Source organism: Leguminivora glycinivorella, chromosome 22 (assembly GCF_023078275.1).
Source record: "Leguminivora glycinivorella isolate SPB_JAAS2020 chromosome 22, LegGlyc_1.1, whole genome shotgun sequence".
In the NCBI taxonomy this organism is placed as follows: Eukaryota; Metazoa; Arthropoda; class Insecta; order Lepidoptera; family Tortricidae; genus Leguminivora; species Leguminivora glycinivorella.
The window spans coordinates 12824074-12846179 of NC_062992.1; the positions used below are offsets into that span (position 1 = coordinate 12824074).

General features: G+C 40.7%; 3 protein-coding genes across 12 annotated transcripts in view; all 3 read right to left on the reverse strand.

Annotated features, from left to right (window-relative positions):
• Positions 1-22106, reverse strand: part of LOC125237828 (oxysterol-binding protein-related protein 3-like) — a 107390-nt gene that overhangs the window by 81132 nt on the left and 4152 nt on the right. For 5 of the 9 annotated variants that reach the window (XM_048145034.1, XM_048145027.1, XM_048145029.1 and 2 more), the window contains exons 1-2: positions 9791-9867; positions 1948-2034 (exon numbers count right to left, since the gene is read on the reverse strand). In XM_048145034.1, the coding sequence (XP_048000991.1) occupies positions 1948-2034; positions 9791-9809 (106 nt within the window). In that variant the 5' untranslated portion in view covers positions 9810-9867. Of the gene's footprint in view, positions 1-1947; positions 2035-9790; positions 9868-22106 lie in introns of those variants that run through there. The other 4 variants (XM_048145031.1, XM_048145030.1, XM_048145032.1 and 1 more) reach the window with 3 other exon arrangements.
• LOC125237829 lies at positions 11426-14306 on the reverse strand. 2 transcript variants are annotated; one of them, XM_048145036.1, is made up of 3 exons: positions 14094-14306; positions 12688-13209; positions 11426-11678 (listed from the first exon to the last, which is right to left on the reverse strand). In XM_048145036.1, the coding sequence occupies exons 1-2, from the start codon at positions 14175-14177 to the stop codon at positions 12745-12747; spliced, it is 549 nt and encodes a 182-aa protein (XP_048000993.1). In that variant the 5' UTR covers positions 14178-14306; the 3' UTR covers positions 11426-11678; positions 12688-12744. The 2 variants fall into 2 exon arrangements, with proteins under 2 accessions (XP_048000993.1, XP_048000992.1); XM_048145035.1 differs by having other exon boundaries at positions 12688-14306.
• On the reverse strand, positions 14469-15546 carry LOC125238110. Its single transcript, XM_048145398.1, has 2 exons — positions 14551-15546; positions 14469-14474 (listed from the first exon to the last, which is right to left on the reverse strand). The coding sequence occupies exons 1-2, from the start codon at positions 15544-15546 to the stop codon at positions 14469-14471; spliced, it is 1002 nt and encodes a 333-aa protein (XP_048001355.1).

Below are 22106 nucleotides of genomic sequence, written 5' to 3' on the forward strand. Positions count from 1 at the left end.
CAACCTGCTTCTAAACTCCAAAAAAACGAAATGTATCCGATTCACTACTTGCTGCCAGCAGGGGCACCGTGAGCCCAGTCTTATTCTTGGACAGGATATCTTAGAATTTTCAGACAGTACAGTTTTTCTAGGCGTAACTATAGACTCAAAACTACAGTGGAGTGCACACTTAACTAGTCTAAGTAATAGATTGTGTTCGGCTGCCTATGCTGTCAGAAAGATAAGACAAATTACGGATGAAAAAACAGCTAAATTAGTTTATTACAGTTATTTCCACAGTCTCATGTCATATGAAGTCCTGGTTTGGGGAAGGTCTGCAGATTTTGACAGTATATTTGTTCTTCAGAAGCGAGCAGTGAGGGCAATATATAACCTAAGCCCGCTTACCTCGCTAAGAGACCGTTTTAGGGAAGTCAACATCATAACACTGCCCTCGCTTTTTATTTATGAAGTTATCATGTACGCCAGAAAAAATTATTCAAATTATAAAAAAATTAGCGACATACATAATTATAACACACGAAACAAAAATAAACTTGCAGTGCGCCGCATACGGTTGGCCAAAGTGAGGAAGTCGTTTATAGGCCAATCGATACATTATTACAATAAGATACCTAGTCACATTACAGACTTACCAGACAAAACTTTCAAAACAGTTGTAAAAGCACGATTAACTGAAAGATCTTACTATAATGTGTCAGACTATTTGAAGGACAAACTTGTTTGGGTGAATTGCAAAATTGTAACTTTAGAATAAATAGGCATTAGTGTACTAGTAATAAGTGTAGTAGTTATTAGTTATTAGTAAGTAATAACAGTTGTTTTAGTTGTATGGAAAAACCTGACGGACATAAGTGTATCTTGCATACCTATATGGGAAATAAATAAATATAAATATAAATATAATGGATTACGTCATTATGCAGGGTGAACAAGTTCGCAGGGTTTCCATTGTATTTGCTGATAGGGCAGTGCTGAACGATGTGCTCGATGTCCTGCACGGGAGCCCCGCAACTCCACCCTGGAGATTCTATCCATCCACATTTGTGCAGGAATGCTCGGGTACGGCCGCAGCCGGTTCTCAACCTATTTAGTTGGCACCACTATTTTCTAGACAGAGAGAAGCCAGATGGTTTTACTGTAGGATTTATAGCTATCCCTATCCCACAGGGGAGGTTATCGTTCCATTCCTTTGGCTAGTCTGTGGCCAAGAGTAAGCCTATTAAAAAAAAAAGTTATGAGTAGGTACGTTTGTGTTCTAAAAATACACAAAAGCTTACGATAATACCGTTATAGTAGCTAGCTATCTTTATCACTCTTCCGTATTGGCGCGACAGAGCCAGTCTGCGCTTCGATCGGCGTCTAGCGAGGACGATTGTCATTTCGGGTAGACCGGCAGCCGTTTTACGTACGCAAGCGATGTGACGTGTCTTTTATAACTATACCTAGATATTTTTCTGGCACGAACGTCAAGTTGTTAGTGCTTGACAAAATAAAAACATCTACAATCCTTTTATCGATAAATATTAGCCTTACATAAGTAAGTTTATTAATTAATTACCCCTAATAATAATCTCTAAAATCTTGAATAATTATGTAAAGTAACAAAATATTGTTCGTTTTATTATTCTTGTCCATTTATTTTCAAACATGTGACATTTGTATAAAACATTAATGTTATATACCTACACCTAAATTAGAGCCTATATTCCCTAAACGGGGTAGGCAGAGCACATGAAACTACTCACGATCCGGTACCACGGCAATAATTAATGAAATAATTAATGACATATTATAATGTAAGTTATCGATGAACTAAATATCAGAAGGAAGTCACTAGTGTCACTTCGATCGTGATCGTGCCAGAAAAATATCTAGGTATACCTACTTATAACAGTTATAACCCTATACATGACAACAGTGATTTTCACGTTTTACTTTACTTACGCTTGTCCGAGGCCGCCGTGTCGGAGTGTTTGACTTGAGCAGACATGTCCCCGCTACACGAGTCTGTCACCAGCCATTTTATTTGAGCTGCGAACAAAAATATTAACAATTAACAAATCAGCCAAGCGTTATTTGGCTGATTAATAAGCGAGACGACTGAAAAAACTAATTAGTCCGTCAGTTAGATTATCAAAGAATTTTGGACACATATTTTTTTATTTTTTCTCATAAACGAAAAATGACGACGGCACAGTGCGTTGAAGTTTCGCGTGACGTCACGCCTAGGTACAATTTTTAATTAGAAGTGACGTCAGAAGCCCCCACTCCGGAACTTTGATGCTCTATATCTTTGTATTTTTTTATTAATTACAAAAAGTGAAAAATACGTGTTTAGTATTTTCTGGACGATCTAACTGACGGACTAAACAGAATGCCATTTTTAGGGTTCCGTAGTCAACTTTTAACCCTTAATAACCCTTATAGTTTCGCCATGTCTGTCTGTCCGTCCGTCCGTCCGTCCGTCCGTCCGTCCGTCCGTCCGTCCGTCCGTCCGTCCGTCCGTCCGTCCGTCCGTCCGCGGATAATCTCAGTAACCGTTAGCACTAGAAAGCTGAAATTTGGTACCAATATGTATATCAATCACACCAACAAAGTGCAAAAATAAAAAGTGGAAAAAAATGTTTTATTTGGGTACCCCCCCTACATGTAAAGTGGGGGCTGATATTTTTTTTCATTCCAACCCCAACGTGTGATATATTGTTGGATAGGTATTTAAAAATGAATAAGGGTTTTCTAAAATAGTTTTTTGATAATATTAATATTTTCGGAAATAATCGCTCCCAAAGGAAAAAAAAGTGCGTCCCCCCCCTCTAACTTTTGAACCATATGTTTAAAAAATATGAAAAAAATCACAAAAGTAGAACTTTATAAAGACTTTCTAGGAAAATTGTTTTGAACTTGATAGGTTTAGTAGTTTTTGAGAAAAATACGGAAAACTACGGAACCCTACACTGAGCGTGGCCCGACACGCTCTTGGCCGGTTTTTTATGTAGTCGTCATCCCTATTATACTACCTGTATGTGTATTATACACTGAATTAGTTACCATACATTTATAACCTAACAACAAAATTAAAATTTTGAAAAAACCCCCCGACATAGTGGACTGATTTTCATGAAACATGGCTAAGAACACTCCCGACTAATTCAGCATTCAAACAAAAAAACTAGATCTAAATCGGTTCATCCGTTCGGGAGCTACGATACCACAGACAGACACACACACAAACATAACTTTTTTTTCGCTGGGTAGGTGTGAAAACAACATACACTTGTAGAGCTGAATTATATTTAATTAGTAAAAATAGAAAAAAACGACGTTATTTAAAGGTATTTATACTCTATTTTATAGAACTAAATACATACTGTGTAGTGTGCCAGATCACATGCACTTAAACTAATTTCACTGAATCACACCTGCCGGTTGACCTTTGACCCATAGTTCAACAACCTCATCTAAAGAAATAAAGAAATAATTTTCTCACAATGACATCACTTGAGGCAATCAAAGAAACCCAAAAGTCACTGGAATCCACATGTGCACAGAGATTTGCAGAACTGGAGAAAGCGCTGTTGTCTTCATCTTTTCAGCCACACACCACAATTCAAAACCTCAGTGAAGATCTCATTAAATTAAAAGATTATGTCAATGGCACAATAAATCTCCTGCGGCAGCAAATTGAGGCGATCAGCAATACTGTGGACTCCATAGAGATGCGACATCGCAGGAAGTACTTGCTGTTTACCGGTGTCCCGGAGGAGGACAATGAAAATATTATTGACACCATGGTTGCAGTTTGCCAGGATAAATTATCTCTGCCTGAAGTGACTTGCAGCTCCATCGCAGTCTGTCACAGGTTGGGTGGCAAATCTGAGCGAGTTAGACCGGTGCTAGTCAGATTCTCCGATAACAGGGTTAAAAACTCTGTATGGGCCAAAAAAACCTCTTTAAAAGGCTCTTCAGTAGTGTTGTCTGAGTTTTTGACACGGGAAAGGCAGTCATTATTTACTGCGGCCCGTAAACACTTTGGGATGCGCAAGGTCTGGACCCTAGATGGCAACATATATGTAAAGATGGATAGCGGCAAGAGGGAGCGAGTAACTACATCTGAGCAGCTTCTTGCCTTGACTTCACAACAGGCTCCCATCCAGTCAACTACGCGCGTCTCAGCTCCGTCGACGACCATAGACCCTACGGCGGATCCGTTGCCCGAGTCGTCAGACACTCAAGCTGAAGCCGCTGCAGTTGCTGCAGCCCCCACACCGGCGCCAGCCCCTAAGGCGCAAGCGAAGGCCGCGGCCAGTAAAACCAAGCTGGGTGAGGAGCGCCGTACTCGGCGCACATGACGTTCTTCTTCGTAGCTTGTAGGATTACTTTCTTTTAGTTACCCCGTCCGATAACGGGTTTCACATTGTGACTGTATGCGATTTATCACGACGGTATCTTACACTGCTTTTCGCGTCCAACCTTCTTTTTTGTCTAAATTATAATAATTTAACTTCTTTTACCCACTTTCTTACTTTGTTAATTTGTCTAGTGTGCTATCTGTCAGTTGTCACTGGCTAAGCTGTCAAATGGTCGATATCTGTCAACTACCTGATTTCGTTCGGAAACAAGACATATTTTAATGATTTTCTTTAATGGTTTGGACGCGTTTCGTTAACCGTTTTATATGTCTGTTCTTTTTTTTTTTTTTTACTGGTTTTGCATGTTTGTTTGTACTACAAAATATCTTAGTTTTCTATTTGTTTGTTGATTGTGAACGGTCAACCGGCGGGCCACGCAGTGCCGGTTAATTGTACCAATAGTTATACTTTAATTTTATCATATTATATTTTTATTTATTATATTTATAATATTCATTTATATAAATTACTTACCTGCCTTTGATTGTTATGTCTGATGATGACAATGTATCTTTTCACTCTGCCTGCGACTTGTCAGCCTCATTTCACTCACTTAATAACACTGTGTCTGAGCCTGAAACACTGGGCACCCTTTTAACGCACGAATTTCAAAATAGCACAAAACTGTTAAATGTTTGTCACATAAATGCGCAAAGCATTCCGAGTCACTATAATGATCTTCTGGACACCTTTTCATCTTGCCAAGCCCATGCCATTCTCATATCGGAGACTTGGTTAAAACCTAACCTCGCTTCTACGTCGTACGGGCTCCTGGCTATGTTTTGTTGCGCAATGACCGCGTAGGCAAAGGTGGAGGTGGTGTTGCGATCTACCTTCGTAGCGACATCCCTTTCAGTATTTTAGACTCCTCTCCCTCTCAATTTTCCAACAACATGGAGTACTTGTTTATAGAAGCTAATGTCACGGGTAGAAAGGTCGTACTTGGGGTCGTCTACTGCCCACCTACGGTCGATTATTTCACAACCTTAGAGTCGTTGCTCATTTCTTTTGCGTCAGAAGGTACACATCACATTATCATGGGTGATTTTAACACAGATCTTTTAAAAAATAATTTCCGATCACGTAATTTGCTGTCCATACTAGATTCCGCGGCACTTTCTGTTCTCCCATTAAAACCAACACACAGTAATATCGACACGTCAGACTCCTGGTTGGATCTTATTCTTACATCATCCACTGACCATGTGAGTAAATTGGGACAGCTATTAGCTCCAGGTTTTTCTCGACACGATCTTATTTTTGTCTGTTACAAAGTACGACCTCCTAAATCACAAGCAATTAGTATTAAATTACGGAGCTTTGCACGGTTGGACACAGAGGCACTTTTGCGAGACGCGCGTGCAATTGACTGGGTACCCACACTAATGACTTCAAATGTTGACGAGGCGGTATGTGCACTTAACACGGCTGTCTTAAAACTGTTTGACACTCATGCGCCCGTTCGTGATGTCAAACTAAAACGCCCGCCTGCGCCTTGGATTACCCACGCGGTCCGTATTGCGATGACGAGGCGGGATCGTGCATTCCGCAAGTACAAACGCGATCGTTGCGGCGATAACTGGGATGCCTTTAAAATTATTAGGAATCGGTGCAACAAAATTATTAGGGATGCTAAACGTAAATATATTCACCAAAATATTGTTTCATGTTCACCAGCTGACACCTGGAAGTTCCTTAAAACTATTGGCGTAGGCAAATCTTCAGTCCATTCGAATATCTCAGCTGCTTTTTCTCTGAACGATTTAAACACGCACTTTTCAAAATCATTTTCGCTTGACCCTGCCACTGCGTCCAAAAGTATCTCGTACCTTCGCGCTCTACCTTCTTCTTCTCGGTCTATCTTTACCTTCACGCCGGCCTCTGATGATGAAATTAGTAAAATAATTAAATCTATTAAGTCGAATGCCATTGGATATGACGAGCTAAGTAGGGTTATGGTATTGCATATCCTTGATTGCATTGTGCCTATTATAACGCATATCGTCAATCTCTCCATGCGTACAGGAGTCTTCCCATCTCTGTGGCGTAGTGCCTATGTAATTCCTCTCCCGAAAGTACCTAACCCCTCGTTGCTTAAAGAATTTCGTCCAATTTCAATTCTTCCGTTTTTGTCCAAGGTTCTGGAAGCCGTAGTGCACAAGCAACTGTCCATTCATATCTCTAATAACCACATTCTCTCGCCATTCCAGTCAGGCTTTCGTTCAGGGCATAGTACGACTACCGCTTTACTCAAGGTTATTGAAGATGTGCGGCAGGGCATAGAAGCGTCTCTTGTCACAGTAGTGGTATTAATAGACTTTTCAAATGCATTTAATGCTGTAAATCACGAGCTTCTCCTTGCCGCCCTCGATCATCTCAATATCTCGTCATCAGCGGCCGAGTGGTTTGCATCCTACCTCTGCGGTCGTCGGCAGGCCACACGTGCCAATCGGACACTTTCTGACTGGTGCGAACTTTCATCTGGTGTTCCTCAGGGCGGTATACTTTCTCCACTGCTGTTTTCTGTATTTGTTAATTTAATAACGCCCTTAATAAATTGCTCATATCACTTGTACGCCGACGACTTACAACTGTACACTCAAGTGGCGGTTGATAATATGGACGAGGCTATAACGCGGCTAAATAACGACCTTTCTAGCATTGCATCCTGGTCGAAAGATTTTGGGATCGATGTCAACCCGTCTAAGTGTCAAGCTATCGTTCTCGGGACTCCGCGTTCTGTTTTACTCTCTGACTTCTCACATGTAAGACCCATTCTCTTTGAGAGTACCGTAATACCACTATCATCGCAAGTGAGGAACCTGGGGTTGATCATCGATCGGGGCTTGACCTGGGAGCCACAAGTTTCTGACGTATGTCGCAGAGTTACAAATACATTAAGATCATTATACAGATTTAAACATTTCTTGCCGACGAGCACTAAAATTCTACTCATACAGGCTCTTGTGCTTCCAATCGTTGATTATAGTGATGTGTGCCTTACTAATCTTTCACAAGGACTCTTAGACAGGTTAGATAGACTTCTAAATAGTTGCATAAGGTTTATCTTTGGCCTCCGCAAGTACGATCATATCTCCATCTATCGCCGGAAACTTAATTGGCTCCGAATACGGGACCGCAGGAGTCTCAGAGTGCTGTGTATGCTGTACAGTATACTAAATGACCCAGCAATACCGGAGTACCTGCGGTCTAAATTTCAGTTTGTCACCGCACAGCCGGGCCGTGAGCTTCGTTCCTCCCGGAAACTCATTTTGTCAGTGCCTCTCTATCGCTCCGGATCCATGTCCAACTCTTTCACTATGCATGCGATTCGTCTTTGGAATGATCTCCCTCTTGACATAAGGCAAAGTCAGACCAAGTCTCTGTTTAAGATCAAGTTGCGCAGACATCTTTTAGAAAAGTCTCATAACTAAGAGTCGTAATAATTATAAGGCAGATATATATATTTATTTATGTATATATAATGTTACGTATGTATATTTATGTGTATTTGTAAGTAGGTATCTATATTATTTTAAGTATGTATATTTTTTTTAATATATATAATAGTAAGCTGTATGATATATATAATCATTTATGGTTATTTAGTAGGTATTCCATTTCTCGTCATTGCGACATTTCCTGCACCTATTAAGCTCTTATAGATCTCTGTTTGGCCCAAAGGTTAGCTGGTAGAGAATGCCTTCTGGCATTAAGTTCGCCTTTTGTACATTTTTTTTACTGTAATAAAGTTTTTTAAATAAATAACTGTGCAATAAAGTTTAAAACACTAAATAAATAAAAAAAATCTAAATCGAAAGAAATTAATTGTATTTGACTCAAAGAACCTTCCAAAAAAATTAAAGGAAATCAATCAAGGTTTATCTAGTAAGGCGGGGATTAGGAAAGGTTTTAGGGTTGGGCCGGAACGGAACCCTACGGTTAGAGGTCAAGGTCAGAGGTTAAACTGTCCTTGTACGGTAATAGTAAATTGAGCGTGGAACACAAGTTAAATATTATAAACGAGAGCACAGTATAATAAAGAGTACTATCGTACAGTATGGCCACTCCCACTCCCCGCTGAAAGTGCCGCCCACCCCCTCTCGGTTACCTCACAGTTAACGCCTGTCAAAAACGTGAACAGTCGACCTGTCATATCTCACTCATACAAGCATGGTACGCGTTCACCTACACGAGCTTAGACTGTGTGTTAGGAACGCGCCTCTTTCATATATTTGATCGTCAGTGTCCGAGGTGTGACGGTAGCGACGATAAACCTTAGGGAACATAGCGGCAGGATCTTGAAGCATTCTATCCTTAGGTAGCGGGTATCAATAGGCTTTCAGGGGTTCAAAGCCTTGGCTCATATCAATAGGCTTTCAGATTTTATACATATAAGACTTATACAAGTATGCATATTTATTGAAATACCAATTTACGGAGAAGGAAAAGATTGTCAAAGAAACCGGGCTCTAACAAGCAAGCAGTATGATCATTGGCCTTCGAGGCTATAACAGACTTTACAGACTATACAAGCAATGTCAAGTGGGACGACAACGTTTTTTATGAGCATTGGGTACCTAAAAACATAAAAATAGCTTTTGCCCGCGGCATCGCACGCGTTAGAAAGAGACAAAAGTAGCCTATGTCACTCTCCATCCCTTCAACTTTTCCGACACACACACTTTCCCATTTATCATGAAATGAAGGTAGCTTTCATAAAAATCGTAGCTCCCGAACGGATAAACCGATTTAGATTTAGTTTTTTTGTCTAAAAGCTGAGTTAGTCGGGAGTGTTCTTAGCCATGCTTCATGAAAATCGGTCTACTATGTCGCGATCGGGGGTTTTTTAAAAAATTAATTTTGTGGTCAGGTTATTTCAATTCAGTGCTTGTTGAGGGTCAATCGGTCCTCGCTAGGAGTATTACGGGCGGCCGATTGGCATTAGATAGGTACGAAGTGTGCGTTTTGTTTAGGTTTGGTTTTGTTGTATGTTAGGTTAGTTTGGTATTACAATAATAATGTAGTGTACTACTGTACTGTGGCTATTTGTTGAATTATTTTAAATTGTCTATTATGTATTTGGTGAACTTTAAAAATGAATCAAGTGTTTCTTCTTTTTTAGTAAGTCCGTGTAAATTAAATGGCTCTGTGTTATGATACTGTCTAAGTAGTAAGTACAACACCATTCTTGAGATTGGTTGCCAAGAGGAGCCTAGGATCCCAGTTCCATCCATGTCATGATCATGAGCAAAGGCAAAAAGTCTGAACAACGCTAAGAAGTTTAGAAATACAACCTTAGGTATCTTCTTGTTATAAAAACCACACAACACATGTGCCAAACATAACAACACAAGATAATTATACCTACAACTCACTTAGTTTTTTAAATTTCATGTCAGCACAACTTAATTAACACATTGTGAAAGTCACTTTGAATTGTTATTGTTTAAAACATTGAACACAAAAACACATATACATATGTCATATAGTGAAGTAACACTGAAATACGAAGCGTTTTCTCCAAGAATCTAATCAGTTTGATTATTTGATAGAATCTTTATCACGTTATCATTTATGTTTGTTTTGTTTCTGGTACGATTGTCCGCGTGTATTTGAAATCGGTCAACCATATAGGAAAGACGCAAGGTTCAAATTTGGTCCATTGCTGATAGTGCCTGGTATCTTGGACAGTAAAACACGAAATTTTTTTGATACAATTCTAGTTTTTGAATCATAATTTCATATGTGCACATTTGCGATCAGTAGTGTTGAACGCATTGCATGCGATCAAAATTAAATTTAAAAAAAACACCCGACCGCGACATAATAGACCGATTTTCATGAAACATGGCTAAGAACACTCCCGATTAACGATGGACTCAGCTTTCAGACAAAAAAAAAACTAAATCTAAATCGGTTCATCCGTTCGGGAGCTACGATACCACAGACAGACACACACATAGACAGACAGACAGACACGTCAAACTTATAACAACCCGTCGTTTTTGCGTCGGGGGTTAAAAATAATGAAGGTATATTATATGCACATTTTTCATACATTTCTGGATTCGCATAAAAACAACCGCGCGCTGTAGTGTACAGTCAAGTGTAAAAATATGGGTGCGTACAACTTATCAAAAATATGTCCCATAGCACTTTATGTCGGCGGAATAAGGTCTCGGTACATATTTTTGAGCGGATAAAATGGGTTAGGATCATGGGGTCTAAAACGCAACTCGTCTAAAGAGCGGCTCGTCTAAGTCGCAGGTGGTCTATTTCGCATCTCGACTAAATAGCAGTTGGTCTAAAACGCAACTCGTCTAAAGAGCTGCTCGTCTAAATCGTAGGTGGTCTAAATCGCATCTCGTCTAAACAGCGGTTGGTCTAAAACGCAACTCGTCTACAATTTTTCTTAAGTCGCAACTCGTCTAAGTTGCTAGAGGTCTATTCGCAACTACTCACGACGCGCGCATTGACAATATTTCATAGTAATGACACCTAATTATTTATAGATGACTTGAAAGTGCTAAATTAATTTCGCTTAAACTTTCCGAGATTTGGGGTGAGTAGGGTTCGCGGTGGGAGTCTCAAACCCAGAATTTCTTTGTTCACCTTTTACTTTTATTTTCGGGTTGAATAAGCTCTATGATTCTTGTTTTAAAGGGGCTGTTCCCACGTGGTGGTGGAGGTAAATGCAACTGGTCCATTTTTTTTTTCATGTTGTACAATGTTTGCATTGTTAATTAGAGTGTATATCGGTTATATATTATATGGCACACGTGTTCAGTGGATACATGTGAAACTCAATTTGATAGTGTAATAATGGAAAAAAACGTAGATATGTGCCTACTTCTTATGTTAATTTGCTATATAAATATTTTAAAAGAACTGTATGTTCTATATTAATAGACAGCCGTTTTCCTATTAAACTGTATCCCTTAAATTGTTTCCAATATTTCAGTTGCCAAATAAATAGTTGGTACTCGCGTCTGAATAAACCGTAGCCATAATTGTCGCCACCCCTCTCCTAGCCGCCTACGGTACATTTACGAGTCCGTAAAGGAGAAGGATGGCAACTTATTTGTGTGTGTGTGGTCAATATATATACTGACCACCAAACAGAATGCATGGTATACATACCTGACATTTCTATAGATGATTCCTCATCCACGCTCACGCTGTCCCAACCTTCTCGGGGCCAGGTGAGCCTCTGATCTGCTTCGCTTGCTTTTATGTTACGGCGGCTGATTGTCACTCCGTGATCTGTGGGTTTTAAGTGCTCATGAATATGGTATTCTCCTAACAACCGTCCCTTAGAACATACATCATCGTCATACTACTCATACTAAGGATTGATCTTATTCAACCAGACAGGGTACACCAAATACATCTTCCTCGGACGCCTACACGCCCAAGTGGATAGTCGAGACGTACCGCCACACTACGGCACGTCTGTCTGGAGCTCGGCGGGTGTGAGGACGTGCTGAACTGTCAACACCCTCGTACCTATCATACCGACTCTTCTGGAGAACTCGTCTTCCAGGATTGATAACAGTGAGGGCCGTCGGCGTACCTCTCGACCCCCGGCGACCTCGTCTTTCCGGGCTGAGCCAGGTACGCCGCCGACGTGCCCCTCGACCCCCGGCGACCTCGACCCCCGGGCTGAGCCGAGCACGCCGTGGACTTGCACCTCACCCTCTGGCGATCTAGTCTTACCAGGATTGAGAACAGTGAGCCGTCGACGTACCTCTCGACCCCCGGCGACCTCGACCCCCGGGCTGAGCCAGGTACGCCGCCGACGTGCCCCTCGACCCCCGGCGACCTCGACCCCCGGGCTGAGCCGAGCACGCCGCGGTCTCACCATGATTGAGCATGCATGCTTATTCTAAGTGTGTCTACCTGTCACTTACCGGCACCTTTAGCGTGCCTTGTCTGCTTGCGCCTCTGGAGAACTAGTCTTCCAGGATTGAGTACCATACTTACTATTTAGATAGACAACTCGGCACCTAGTGGCACCTTTAGTGCGCCTTGTCTGTTACTAAGATAATCGAGGTAATAGCCTTTAGTTAGATATGGAAACAATTGTAAGAGATACCATTACACCACTGTGAGCCACCAAGTATAAATAAATACTTAGCTTTAGTCGTCTCTGCAATATCTGGATAGCACGTGGATCACTTCACTGTGTGTTACACTTTTAAGTACTGGCGCGTTTCTCGCGCCTCGTGGAATGTCTACGTGGCACGTAGTTTGACAACTTTGAGATACTTACTATGGCTCCACCCAGAGGGCGCCGCCAGTGTTGCCGCAGGGGAATATTCTTGGGGCTCTATAGTTTCGCGTTGGTCGCGACACTCCCCACTACAGGCAGCAAAACTGCGACTAAGTTGCTGGTCCACTCCTTAATCTTCTCAAGAGCACGAAGCGCCGCTGCTCTCTTAGGTCTGGACTCGTCGTGATGTTCAGCCGACGCGATGTTCTCTAGGTGGTGCGTTTCAGGATCAGTGTTCTCGCAGAACGTCATGTCTTTGACTGCGAGTGGGTCTGGTTCGGGTATGGACTTAGGCTCAGGCTCGTGTAACTGACTAGATGCAGGCTCTAATAAGACTGAATCAGACGGTATTTCTTCTGACTCGTTTAATTCTGTTAATTGATAAGATTTCTGCTCAGAAGTCTTAAGAACGTCGTTAGTGGATTCTTTCATCACGTCGTCCCTTCTTGTTGGATGTGGGACGTCAGGAACCTGTACAGATTCTTCTACGCTTTCTTCATGTGACGTTTGTTTACACTGTTCCTCTCCATCTTCGATCTCTAACGGGTAGAGATGCGCGATAGATCTTGTATATATTGTATCTCCTACTTGGACCGTGGCTACTCTACATAAACCATCGGCGCCTTCCTTTAAAGATACTATTTTCCCAACTTTCCAATTGATCCTATTCTTCGTGTCGCCTTTTATTTGCACTATCTGACCTATTTTTGGCGTTAATTTTGAAGTCACTCTAGGCTCCTTAGGATGATGGGAGTATCTTTCTCTCAAATTTAGGAGATACCTGTTCTCAAACATCTCTTTGAATTCTCGTAGAATGATGAGCGCTTTCTTCCAACCTTTAATTAGATTGTCTTTGGTTACTGTCCCATGTGACGTAATAGGATCCATGCTCGACGTTTCCATTACGATACATTTTCCCATGGTAAGAAAGTCTGAGGGTTTTAATACGTGGTCAGGTTCTGAATCCACGTAGGTTAAAGGTCTTGTGTTAAGTACTGCTTCTATTTCCTTAACTGTTGTTGCCAGCTGGCTGTCATTCAATAAGTGTTTTTGTAAGGTTTTCTTCATACAATTCTTGGTTAAGCCAATCAACCTTTCGTAAAATCCTCCATGCCATGGGGCTAATTGCGGTATGAATTTCCATTTAATCTCCTTTTCTATGCAATATGGGTCTTGAAGAATTTCAGAAAGTAACTTGTAATGAGCTGCGTTGTCAGATGTAATTAAGGTAGGCACGCCTCTCGCTGATATCATCCTTTTTAAGGCCAGAAGACCTTCTTCCGCTGTTAGATCCTTTACCACTTCCAGGTGAATGGCTCTTACCGCTAAACATGTATAAAGGCTAATCCATCTTTTACAACTGCCATTCCCGTTGTTAACTAGAAGTGGTCCCAGGTAGTCTGTTCCAACGTACGTAAAAGGAGAGCTGTAATTGACTCTCTCTTTAGGAAGAGCAGGGGTTTCTGGTAGTCTATAAGGTCCTCCATCATGTTTCATACATTCAGGGCATCCCTTTAATATCCGTTGGACTTTACTTCTTCCTTGAGGAATCCAATACATTTCTCTTATTTTATCAAGCGTGTGGCTGACACCTACATGTTTGTTCTCTTGATGAGTTTTCATTATGATTTCCTTCGTGAAATCTGACTCTTTTGGTATGAGTATAGGGTATCGTTTGTCGAACGACCAGTTTGCGTTTTTCATACGACCTTTGCATCTCAATAGGTCATCAATGTCCTTGAATACTCCTAAGTTTCGACTTAGATTGGTTTCTTTTCCTTCTACCTCTAGAGGAAAATATTTAGCTTGAATTTCTTTTAATTTATGAAGCTTGTCGTCTGTTGACTGATTATTTCCTATCACTTCATTTGGTGTTATAATTTCCTCCGTTTTCATCGGGTTGACATTAACAACTGGATCTTCTTTATCGACCATCTCTATGTCTTCTTGGAACCCAAGACCCTCCCCTGTCAGAAGAGAACTGGTTGGCTCACTGCCGGATGTGGTTGGCCATTTCTGTGGATCTTCTGTTATAAACTGCGGACCATTCAGCCATTTCTCCTTATCCTCCTCTGCACGAAGGGGTCTTGTGCCTACATCTGCTGGGTTCAAGCTTGATGGTAGATATCTTATCTCCAGGTCTTTGTTTGTCTTGATTTCTTCTACTCGTCTGGCAACGAAGGGAGGAAGTAGTTTGTTAGACTTACACCATTCGATGACAATCTGACTATCGGTCCATAAGACTTGTCTTACTATTTTCTGTTGCAGAAACTTAAGGACGAACTTCATCAGTCTACAGCCTATCAGTACTCCCAGAAGTTCTAGACGGGGTATCTTGAGGTTATCTTGATCCTTGGTTGGTATCAGACGGGATTTACCCATGATAAAGCTTTTCTTCGAGCCACAGACTAGAAACACCGATGCTGCGTAGGCTTGTAGTGAAGCATCTGTGAAGCAGTGCAGTTGGTAATTCGCTTCCGTTGGTGTCTTCATGTAACATCTATCCACCGATACCTTTCCTATGACTTCTAGGTTCTGTCGGATGATGTTCCACTCTTCTGTTAGCTCGCTTGATAATGGTGAGTCCCAAGATACTCCGGCCTTCCAAAGTCCTTGCAGAAAAAGTTTAGCTGATAATGTATGAGGTGCCGCGTAACCGCACGGGTCATAAATTGATGCGATAGTCTTCAGTATTCCTCTTTTTGTGACTGCTTCCTCTTGGAGGTTGGGCTTCAGCTGGAGGGTGTCCTTTTTTATGTCCCACTCTAAGCCAAGTACTTTTATCTTGTTTTCTTTACATGTATCAGGGACCATCTTCATGAATTCTTCGGAGTTAGAACTCCAATCCCTGAGTGACATTGAAATATCTTGAAAAGATCCTTTTAAACTTTTGTAAAGCTCTATTGCTTCAGCTGTAGTACTACAGCCTGAAACAAAGTTGTCTACGTATATGTCATTCGCTTTCTGCCTGACATGCTGATCTTCTGCATTATTTAAATGTTCTTTAATAGTCGCATTCAGTAGAAACGGTGAAGATATCACGCCGAATGGAACTCTGCAGAATCTTAGGTAAAGTAGGTTATCCTGAGATACTGGTTTAGAGGTATCTTTAAGCCATAAGAATCTGGTAACGTCACGATCCTTCTCGTGTAATGCCATCTGTAAAAACGCCTTTTCTATGTCGGACGTCAATCCTATGTGATGTGTCCTGAATTTGATGAGTAACCCTGTAAGGTCTTCAAGCATGAGTGGTCCTCTGTATAAGCACTCGTTCAGACTCTTGGTGTTCTTGTTACTCTTGGAACTAGCATCATACACGATTCGCATAGGTTTTCCTCGATGACGTACTCCATGGAAGGGTAGGTAGTGAATAGCGTTACCAGTTGACGTTCCTGATGTGGGTACGACTTCTATTATACCCTTAGCTAATTGTTGTTTAAATGTATCGTCGTATGACATTAAGGTTTCTTGGTCCATGCGCTTCAGTAAACTTGACAGACGCCCAAAGGCGATTCCAAAGTTATTAGGTAAGTCAGGCGGATAAGTTATCCATGGCCAGCTTACCGTGTATCTATTGTTAATTTTTACTGTAGTTTCATTAAAATTTTTAATAGCTTCTTCTTCTCTTGTTGCTTTAGGTGAATCACAAATTCCTATACATTCTAATTCCCAAAGGTTTTTAATGTCTCCATCACAAAGAGGTGAATCTGGTTGATGAAGCTTCGTTTCAATACAAGTTTGAGCATAAGTCACTACATATGATTCCTCTTCAAGCTGTGGTTCCGTCTTGCCACTGACTATCCATCCAAGGGCAGAATCCACTAGAAACAAGTTACTATCTAGTTGTATCTTAGTTTCATAAATAATGTTAAAGTAGTAGTCGTTTCCGATTAGAATCTGCACCTGTCCGCTTACAGAACCATCATCCGCCAGTACATAAGACTCGGGTACGCCCCGTAACTTGACATTTGGGATGAATCCTCTTGAAATGCGTTGGACACAGTTAGCTTGTATAACTATCTTCTTATTTGTTCTAGTTACTAACTGTAGAATCACTATAGGACTATGTATTTCCTTCGGAGGATCTTCACCGAAGGTGAAAATTGTCAAGAGACTTTCTTCTTCGACTGGAAGCTTCAACTCCTTGGCCGCTTGAAATGTGACATAAGAACGTTGAGACCCTGGGTCTAAAATTAAACGGTATTTACACAATACATTATTCTTATCACCTAAGGGGTTAGCATAAACAACAGCTGTCTGTAGAGTGGTGATTCCTCTTTCTGAAATAGTCAAGACTGTTTCTTTGTTTTGGGATCCTTTGGAAAATTTGAAGGGCATAAGGCCATGTTGTGCCTTTCCTTTCCTGGGCAAAGTCTACAAGTCCAGTTTTCCTTACAGTCCTTTACAAGATGATTCTTCCTAAAGCATATAAAGCATCTTCCGGTCAACCGCTTCTTTCTTTCCTCTAAAGTAGAAGCGTCCTGGCACGTATAATTGCGGTGTTTGCCGTTGCAGAATATACAACCTAAGATTTTCCCTTTTTCCTTTGGGTTAACAGTTGCAGATCTGTTAGCAGATGTTGCAACATTAGATACGCTCGGTTTGCTTCCTTTTTTGGGTTCATTGGCCCTTTGAAATTTTCCTTTTCTATTTAGTCCTTTTCTATTAGTACTTCCTTGATAATGTTGAGTATTTGAGGTATTATTTCCCTGTTGGAAATGATGCATTCTCTTCGCACGCTTTGCGTTCACATGCAGGGTACCGACAGTGCTGTCATCTACCTCATGTGATCGTTTCCTTCCAGCAATTCTCTCTGCATCTTCCTTTGCAGTGATAATTTTATTCAATTGTTCCCGGAGTTCTTGTGTGGACTCATTCTGAATTTTCAACTTTATTTCGTATATTAAATCCGAAGGAAATTTCTCCAAAATCATGAAACGAAGATGGTTGTGGTTGGTGTTTTCGCCAAGAGACTCTAGGATTTTAAGATTGCGCTCCACCTCGTTGAAAGTTCTTCTACAATCTTCTGCGCTGCTTTTTGCCGCTTCGATTTTGTATAATGTAGCATAGTGGGCATCAATCAGATGAGCTTTCTTGCCAAAACGTTCCTTTAGTAGAGTGACCGCTATCTTATAGTTTCCGTTAGTGGTAGGCAGGCCATCAATAGCTTTCTTAGCATCACCCGTCACTGAAGTTTTAAGATAAGACAGTTTGTCTACATCAGGTAAGTTTCTTGAGTCGATATTGCTGCTAAAACTATCCCAAAATTCGCACCAGGAAAGCACATCCCCGTTATAAACCTGTAGTTGGAGTTTCGGTAGTCGACAAGAGGAATTCACTTCAGGCGGCTTTTCCTGGGTCTCACGGGATACGGTGACTTGGTCGATCTTCGCCTTGAGTTCTGCTAAAGTCTCTTCTGCTAAAAGCTGCTGGCCACTAATCAAGAAAATTTCATCTGATGCAGGAGTTGTAGCTAAACGAAAGTATTCTGATAAATTAGCGTTGAGCCTATTCACTGCAGCTTGCAGTCTGTTATAGACGACCTGAGCCTGTCCTATGTTTTCTGACCGAACCGTACTGGGTATTGTTTCCAATTCAGCACCAATTTTTTCACTGGTGATTCGAAGTCTGATTAAGAGAATCTCGTCCATCTTGTCCTGGAAGGTACAGAAATATATACTATAAACTAGTATCTTTTATTAAAACTCTTATTGGGAAAAGTCTATTTAATTATCCTTCACAAGGATAGGTTTCTGACATTTTCTTTAATTATTTTAGAATGCTACTAGAAATGAGGAATTGTTTATTTTTTATTAATCTATTCTTATTATGGAAAACAACACTCAATAGTTAAAAGTAACAAAAGATTAAAATTTAATTTAATTTATGAGGACTCTTATTTGAAACTTTAACACTTTCACTTTAAAATTAATTTAATTAATGAGCTCTTTTATTTCCAAATTTAAATTATTTCACTTTAAATTGAATATCACTAAAGAAAATTGGAATATCTGTAAACATAACATACACACAGACATGTTATTGAACTCAAATTTATGTTAAGACTTATCACTTCTTATCAGTGCTTGTCAGTAACGTTGACGTTTACACGCAGGTAACTATAATATAACTTTGCACTGTCACTTTCACTCATTCAGCTTACTCATTTGTTTTATTTTTGTATTTAATTTGTATGACGTATTTTAACGAACACTATTGACACAAATTCACTTCTTATACTAAACCTGTAAAGAAGATGTTAATTCACATATACACACAATCAACATAAAAAAAACTTTCTCAAAGTTCTTTAAGGAATAAGTAAACAACATTGTGAGTTCAGGAAAAATATGCGAGATATGCATAACATAATATCTCACGATGTTAAAAGCTTCTCTAAACTTTTAAAGAATACTAGAATTCGCCATTTTGACTCCGCTGCAAATACATTTCTTCATCCAAGTTAATCTTCGCCAATAACAAGTACAATGTCAAAATATTCAAGATATCTCTAATAAAACGTAATACGGATGTTAAAACTTGAATATTGACTGTAATATTATTTCTACTTTAGAACTTTAAACACGCCATGTTTCTTTGCAAAAACCACGAGGTCGTTTTCGCTAACTTTACGGCAAATTAGCTGACGATTGGTTTTTCTTTGAACAAACTTCATGTGATGACGAAGTAGTTATTTAAAAACTTACCGAGGAATTTCTTTTCTCTTTTCTCGTCTAATCCGGTGGTATGTGTCGAGTCCGTGATGGTTCACGGAGGCCGGTTCGTGTTTTTGTCTTCCTATGACGTAAAATACACATATTTTCGATAATCGTACTCATTCACCAATTTAATTCTTCTATAAAGCACTTGAAATTGTACAAAACAACTGCATCTTACCTATAAACTGGATGCAAACTTCTTGGGAACCAGCGCTGTTGCAGCTTCTCCGTAAACAAAGTTTCAAAGTAAAGCGTATTCTCTACGGGAATTAGTGTTGCCAGCCTTAGTCAGAACTCCCTGATTTCTGACATATTTAACGAATAAACTAACCGTAACTTGTTTCTTCTTCGGTCCTTTTAGATGCATCGTTATTACTTTTATACAAATACTTAATACTAAAATCTTAATTCTAATTAAGTTTAACACACATGTATCAAGTAAAATTCAAAGCGGAAAATTCCTCTGCCCCTTCTTATTTTACGCTTGTCTTATAAGACTTATAAGATATACCTGCAGTATACCATAGGCTAGTGCTTCTCTTCTTATCCCTGAAAAGATCTTCTAGCTTATATACTAATCAATCCAATATAATTACGAACACAAAGACAAAATTCTTACCGACTTATATCTATACACAGTTCAGTATGACCGTTTGACTTAATTACACATTCATCTTATAAGAAAATTCTCATTACTGCCTTCCAAGTCGAATCCGTTTGTAAAATAATTTCTTCTCTTCACTGAAGTTATCCGGTTAATCCTTTCGAGTCGTAATTTTCTCCCGACATTTCGGGTAATCTTCTTACTGTAACTGTAGCAACACTACTTTCGTGCTATGGCCGCCGCGATGGCGCGATGGCCGCCATGTTTCGCTTTTGGCCAATCAGAGACGTATTCGTGACGTATCCCGGAAGCAACTGAAGCAACTTTGTTCAATAACATGACCTTTTATTTTTGAATAATGAATTTTTAATTTCATAAATTCGGACGAATACTGAAATCTTCATACTTTTATTTTTTAAACATTATTTATAACAATTGAGCCTTTTTTCTTATACGGGGAATAAAATGTATCTTATAAGTAAGTAAACCATCCTTTAGCCGAGAGAGTACGCCATGATGTATTTTCTCATATCCTGCCGTATTACACAGTCAATGAAATTACTTTATTCTTAAAAGTCTTCACTTATTGAGCTCTTGAAGTAACTTTCATAACTAAATGAGCCAAAATTGATGTTGAACCAGACCCTGTAATTATATGATTCCGCACGTGTACTTAAAGTACAAATCTTGCAATTTTTGTTACTATTGACACACACATGTTATTTTTCTTAGAATAATACGTTTAATGTTAGGATAGTATACCTTGCATTCATTTTAGGTTATGCCTTGATTCTATATCTGTTCAATCCCAGCACTAACCACCATTGTCGCCACCCCTCTCCTAGCCGCCTACGGTACATTTACGAGTCCGTAAAGGAGAAGGATGGCAACTTATTTGTGTGTGTGTGGTCAATATATATACTGACCACCAAACAGAATGCATGGTATACATACCTGACATTTCTATAGATGATTCCTCATCCACGCTCACGCTGTCCCAACCTTCTCGGGGCCAGGTGAGCCTCTGATCTGCTTCGCTTGCTTTTATGTTACGGCGGCTGATTGTCACTCCGTGATCTGTGGGTTTTAAGTGCTCATGAATATGGTATTCTCCTAACAACCGTCCCTTAGAACATACATCATCGTCATACTACTCATACTAAGGATTGATCTTATTCAACCAGACAGGGTACACCAAATACATCTTCCTCGGACGCCTACACGCCCAAGTGGATAGTCGAGACGTACCGCCACACTACGGCACGTCTGTCTGGAGCTCGGCGGGTGTGAGGACGTGCTGAACTGTCAACACCCTCGTACCTATCATACCGACTCTTCTGGAGAACTCGTCTTCCAGGATTGATAACAGTGAGGGCCGTCGGCGTACCTCTCGACCCCCGGCGACCTCGTCTTTCCGGGCTGAGCCAGGTACGCCGCCGACGTGCCCCTCGACCCCCGGCGACCTCGACCCCCGGGCTGAGCCGAGCACGCCGTGGACTTGCACCTCACCCTCTGGCGATCTAGTCTTACCAGGATTGAGAACAGTGAGCCGTCGACGTACCTCTCGACCCCCGGCGACCTCGACCCCGGGCTGAGCCAGGTACGCCGCCGACGTGCCCCTCGACCCCCGGCGACCTCGACCCCCGGGCTGAGCCGAGCACGCCGCGGTCTCACCATGATTGAGCATGCATGCTTATTCTAAGTGTGTCTACCTGTCACTTACCGGCACCTTTAGCGTGCCTTGTCTGCTTGCGCCTCTGGAGAACTAGTCTTCCAGGATTGAGTACCATACTTACTATTTAGATAGACAACTCGGCACCTAGTGGCACCTTTAGTGCGCCTTGTCTGTTACTAAGATAATCGAGGTAATAGCCTTTAGTTAGATATGGAAACAATTGTAAGAGATACCATTACACCACTGTGAGCCACCAAGTATAAATAAATACTTAGCTTTAGTCGTCTCTGCAATATCTGGATAGCACGTGGATCACTTCACTGTGTGTTACACTTTTAAGTACTGGCGCGTTTCTCGCGCCTCGTGGAATGTCTACGTGGCACGTAGTTTGACAACTTTGAGATACTTACTATGGCTCCAC

Coding starts and splice junctions, on each gene's coding strand:
- LOC125238110 (XM_048145398.1), bottom strand. CDS start 15,546: ATGTCACTCAGGGATTGGAGTTCTAACTCCGAAGAATTCATGAAGATG.
- LOC125237829 (XM_048145035.1), bottom strand. CDS start 14,247: ATGTATTGGATTCCTCAAGGAAGAAGTAAAGTCCAACGGATATTAAAG.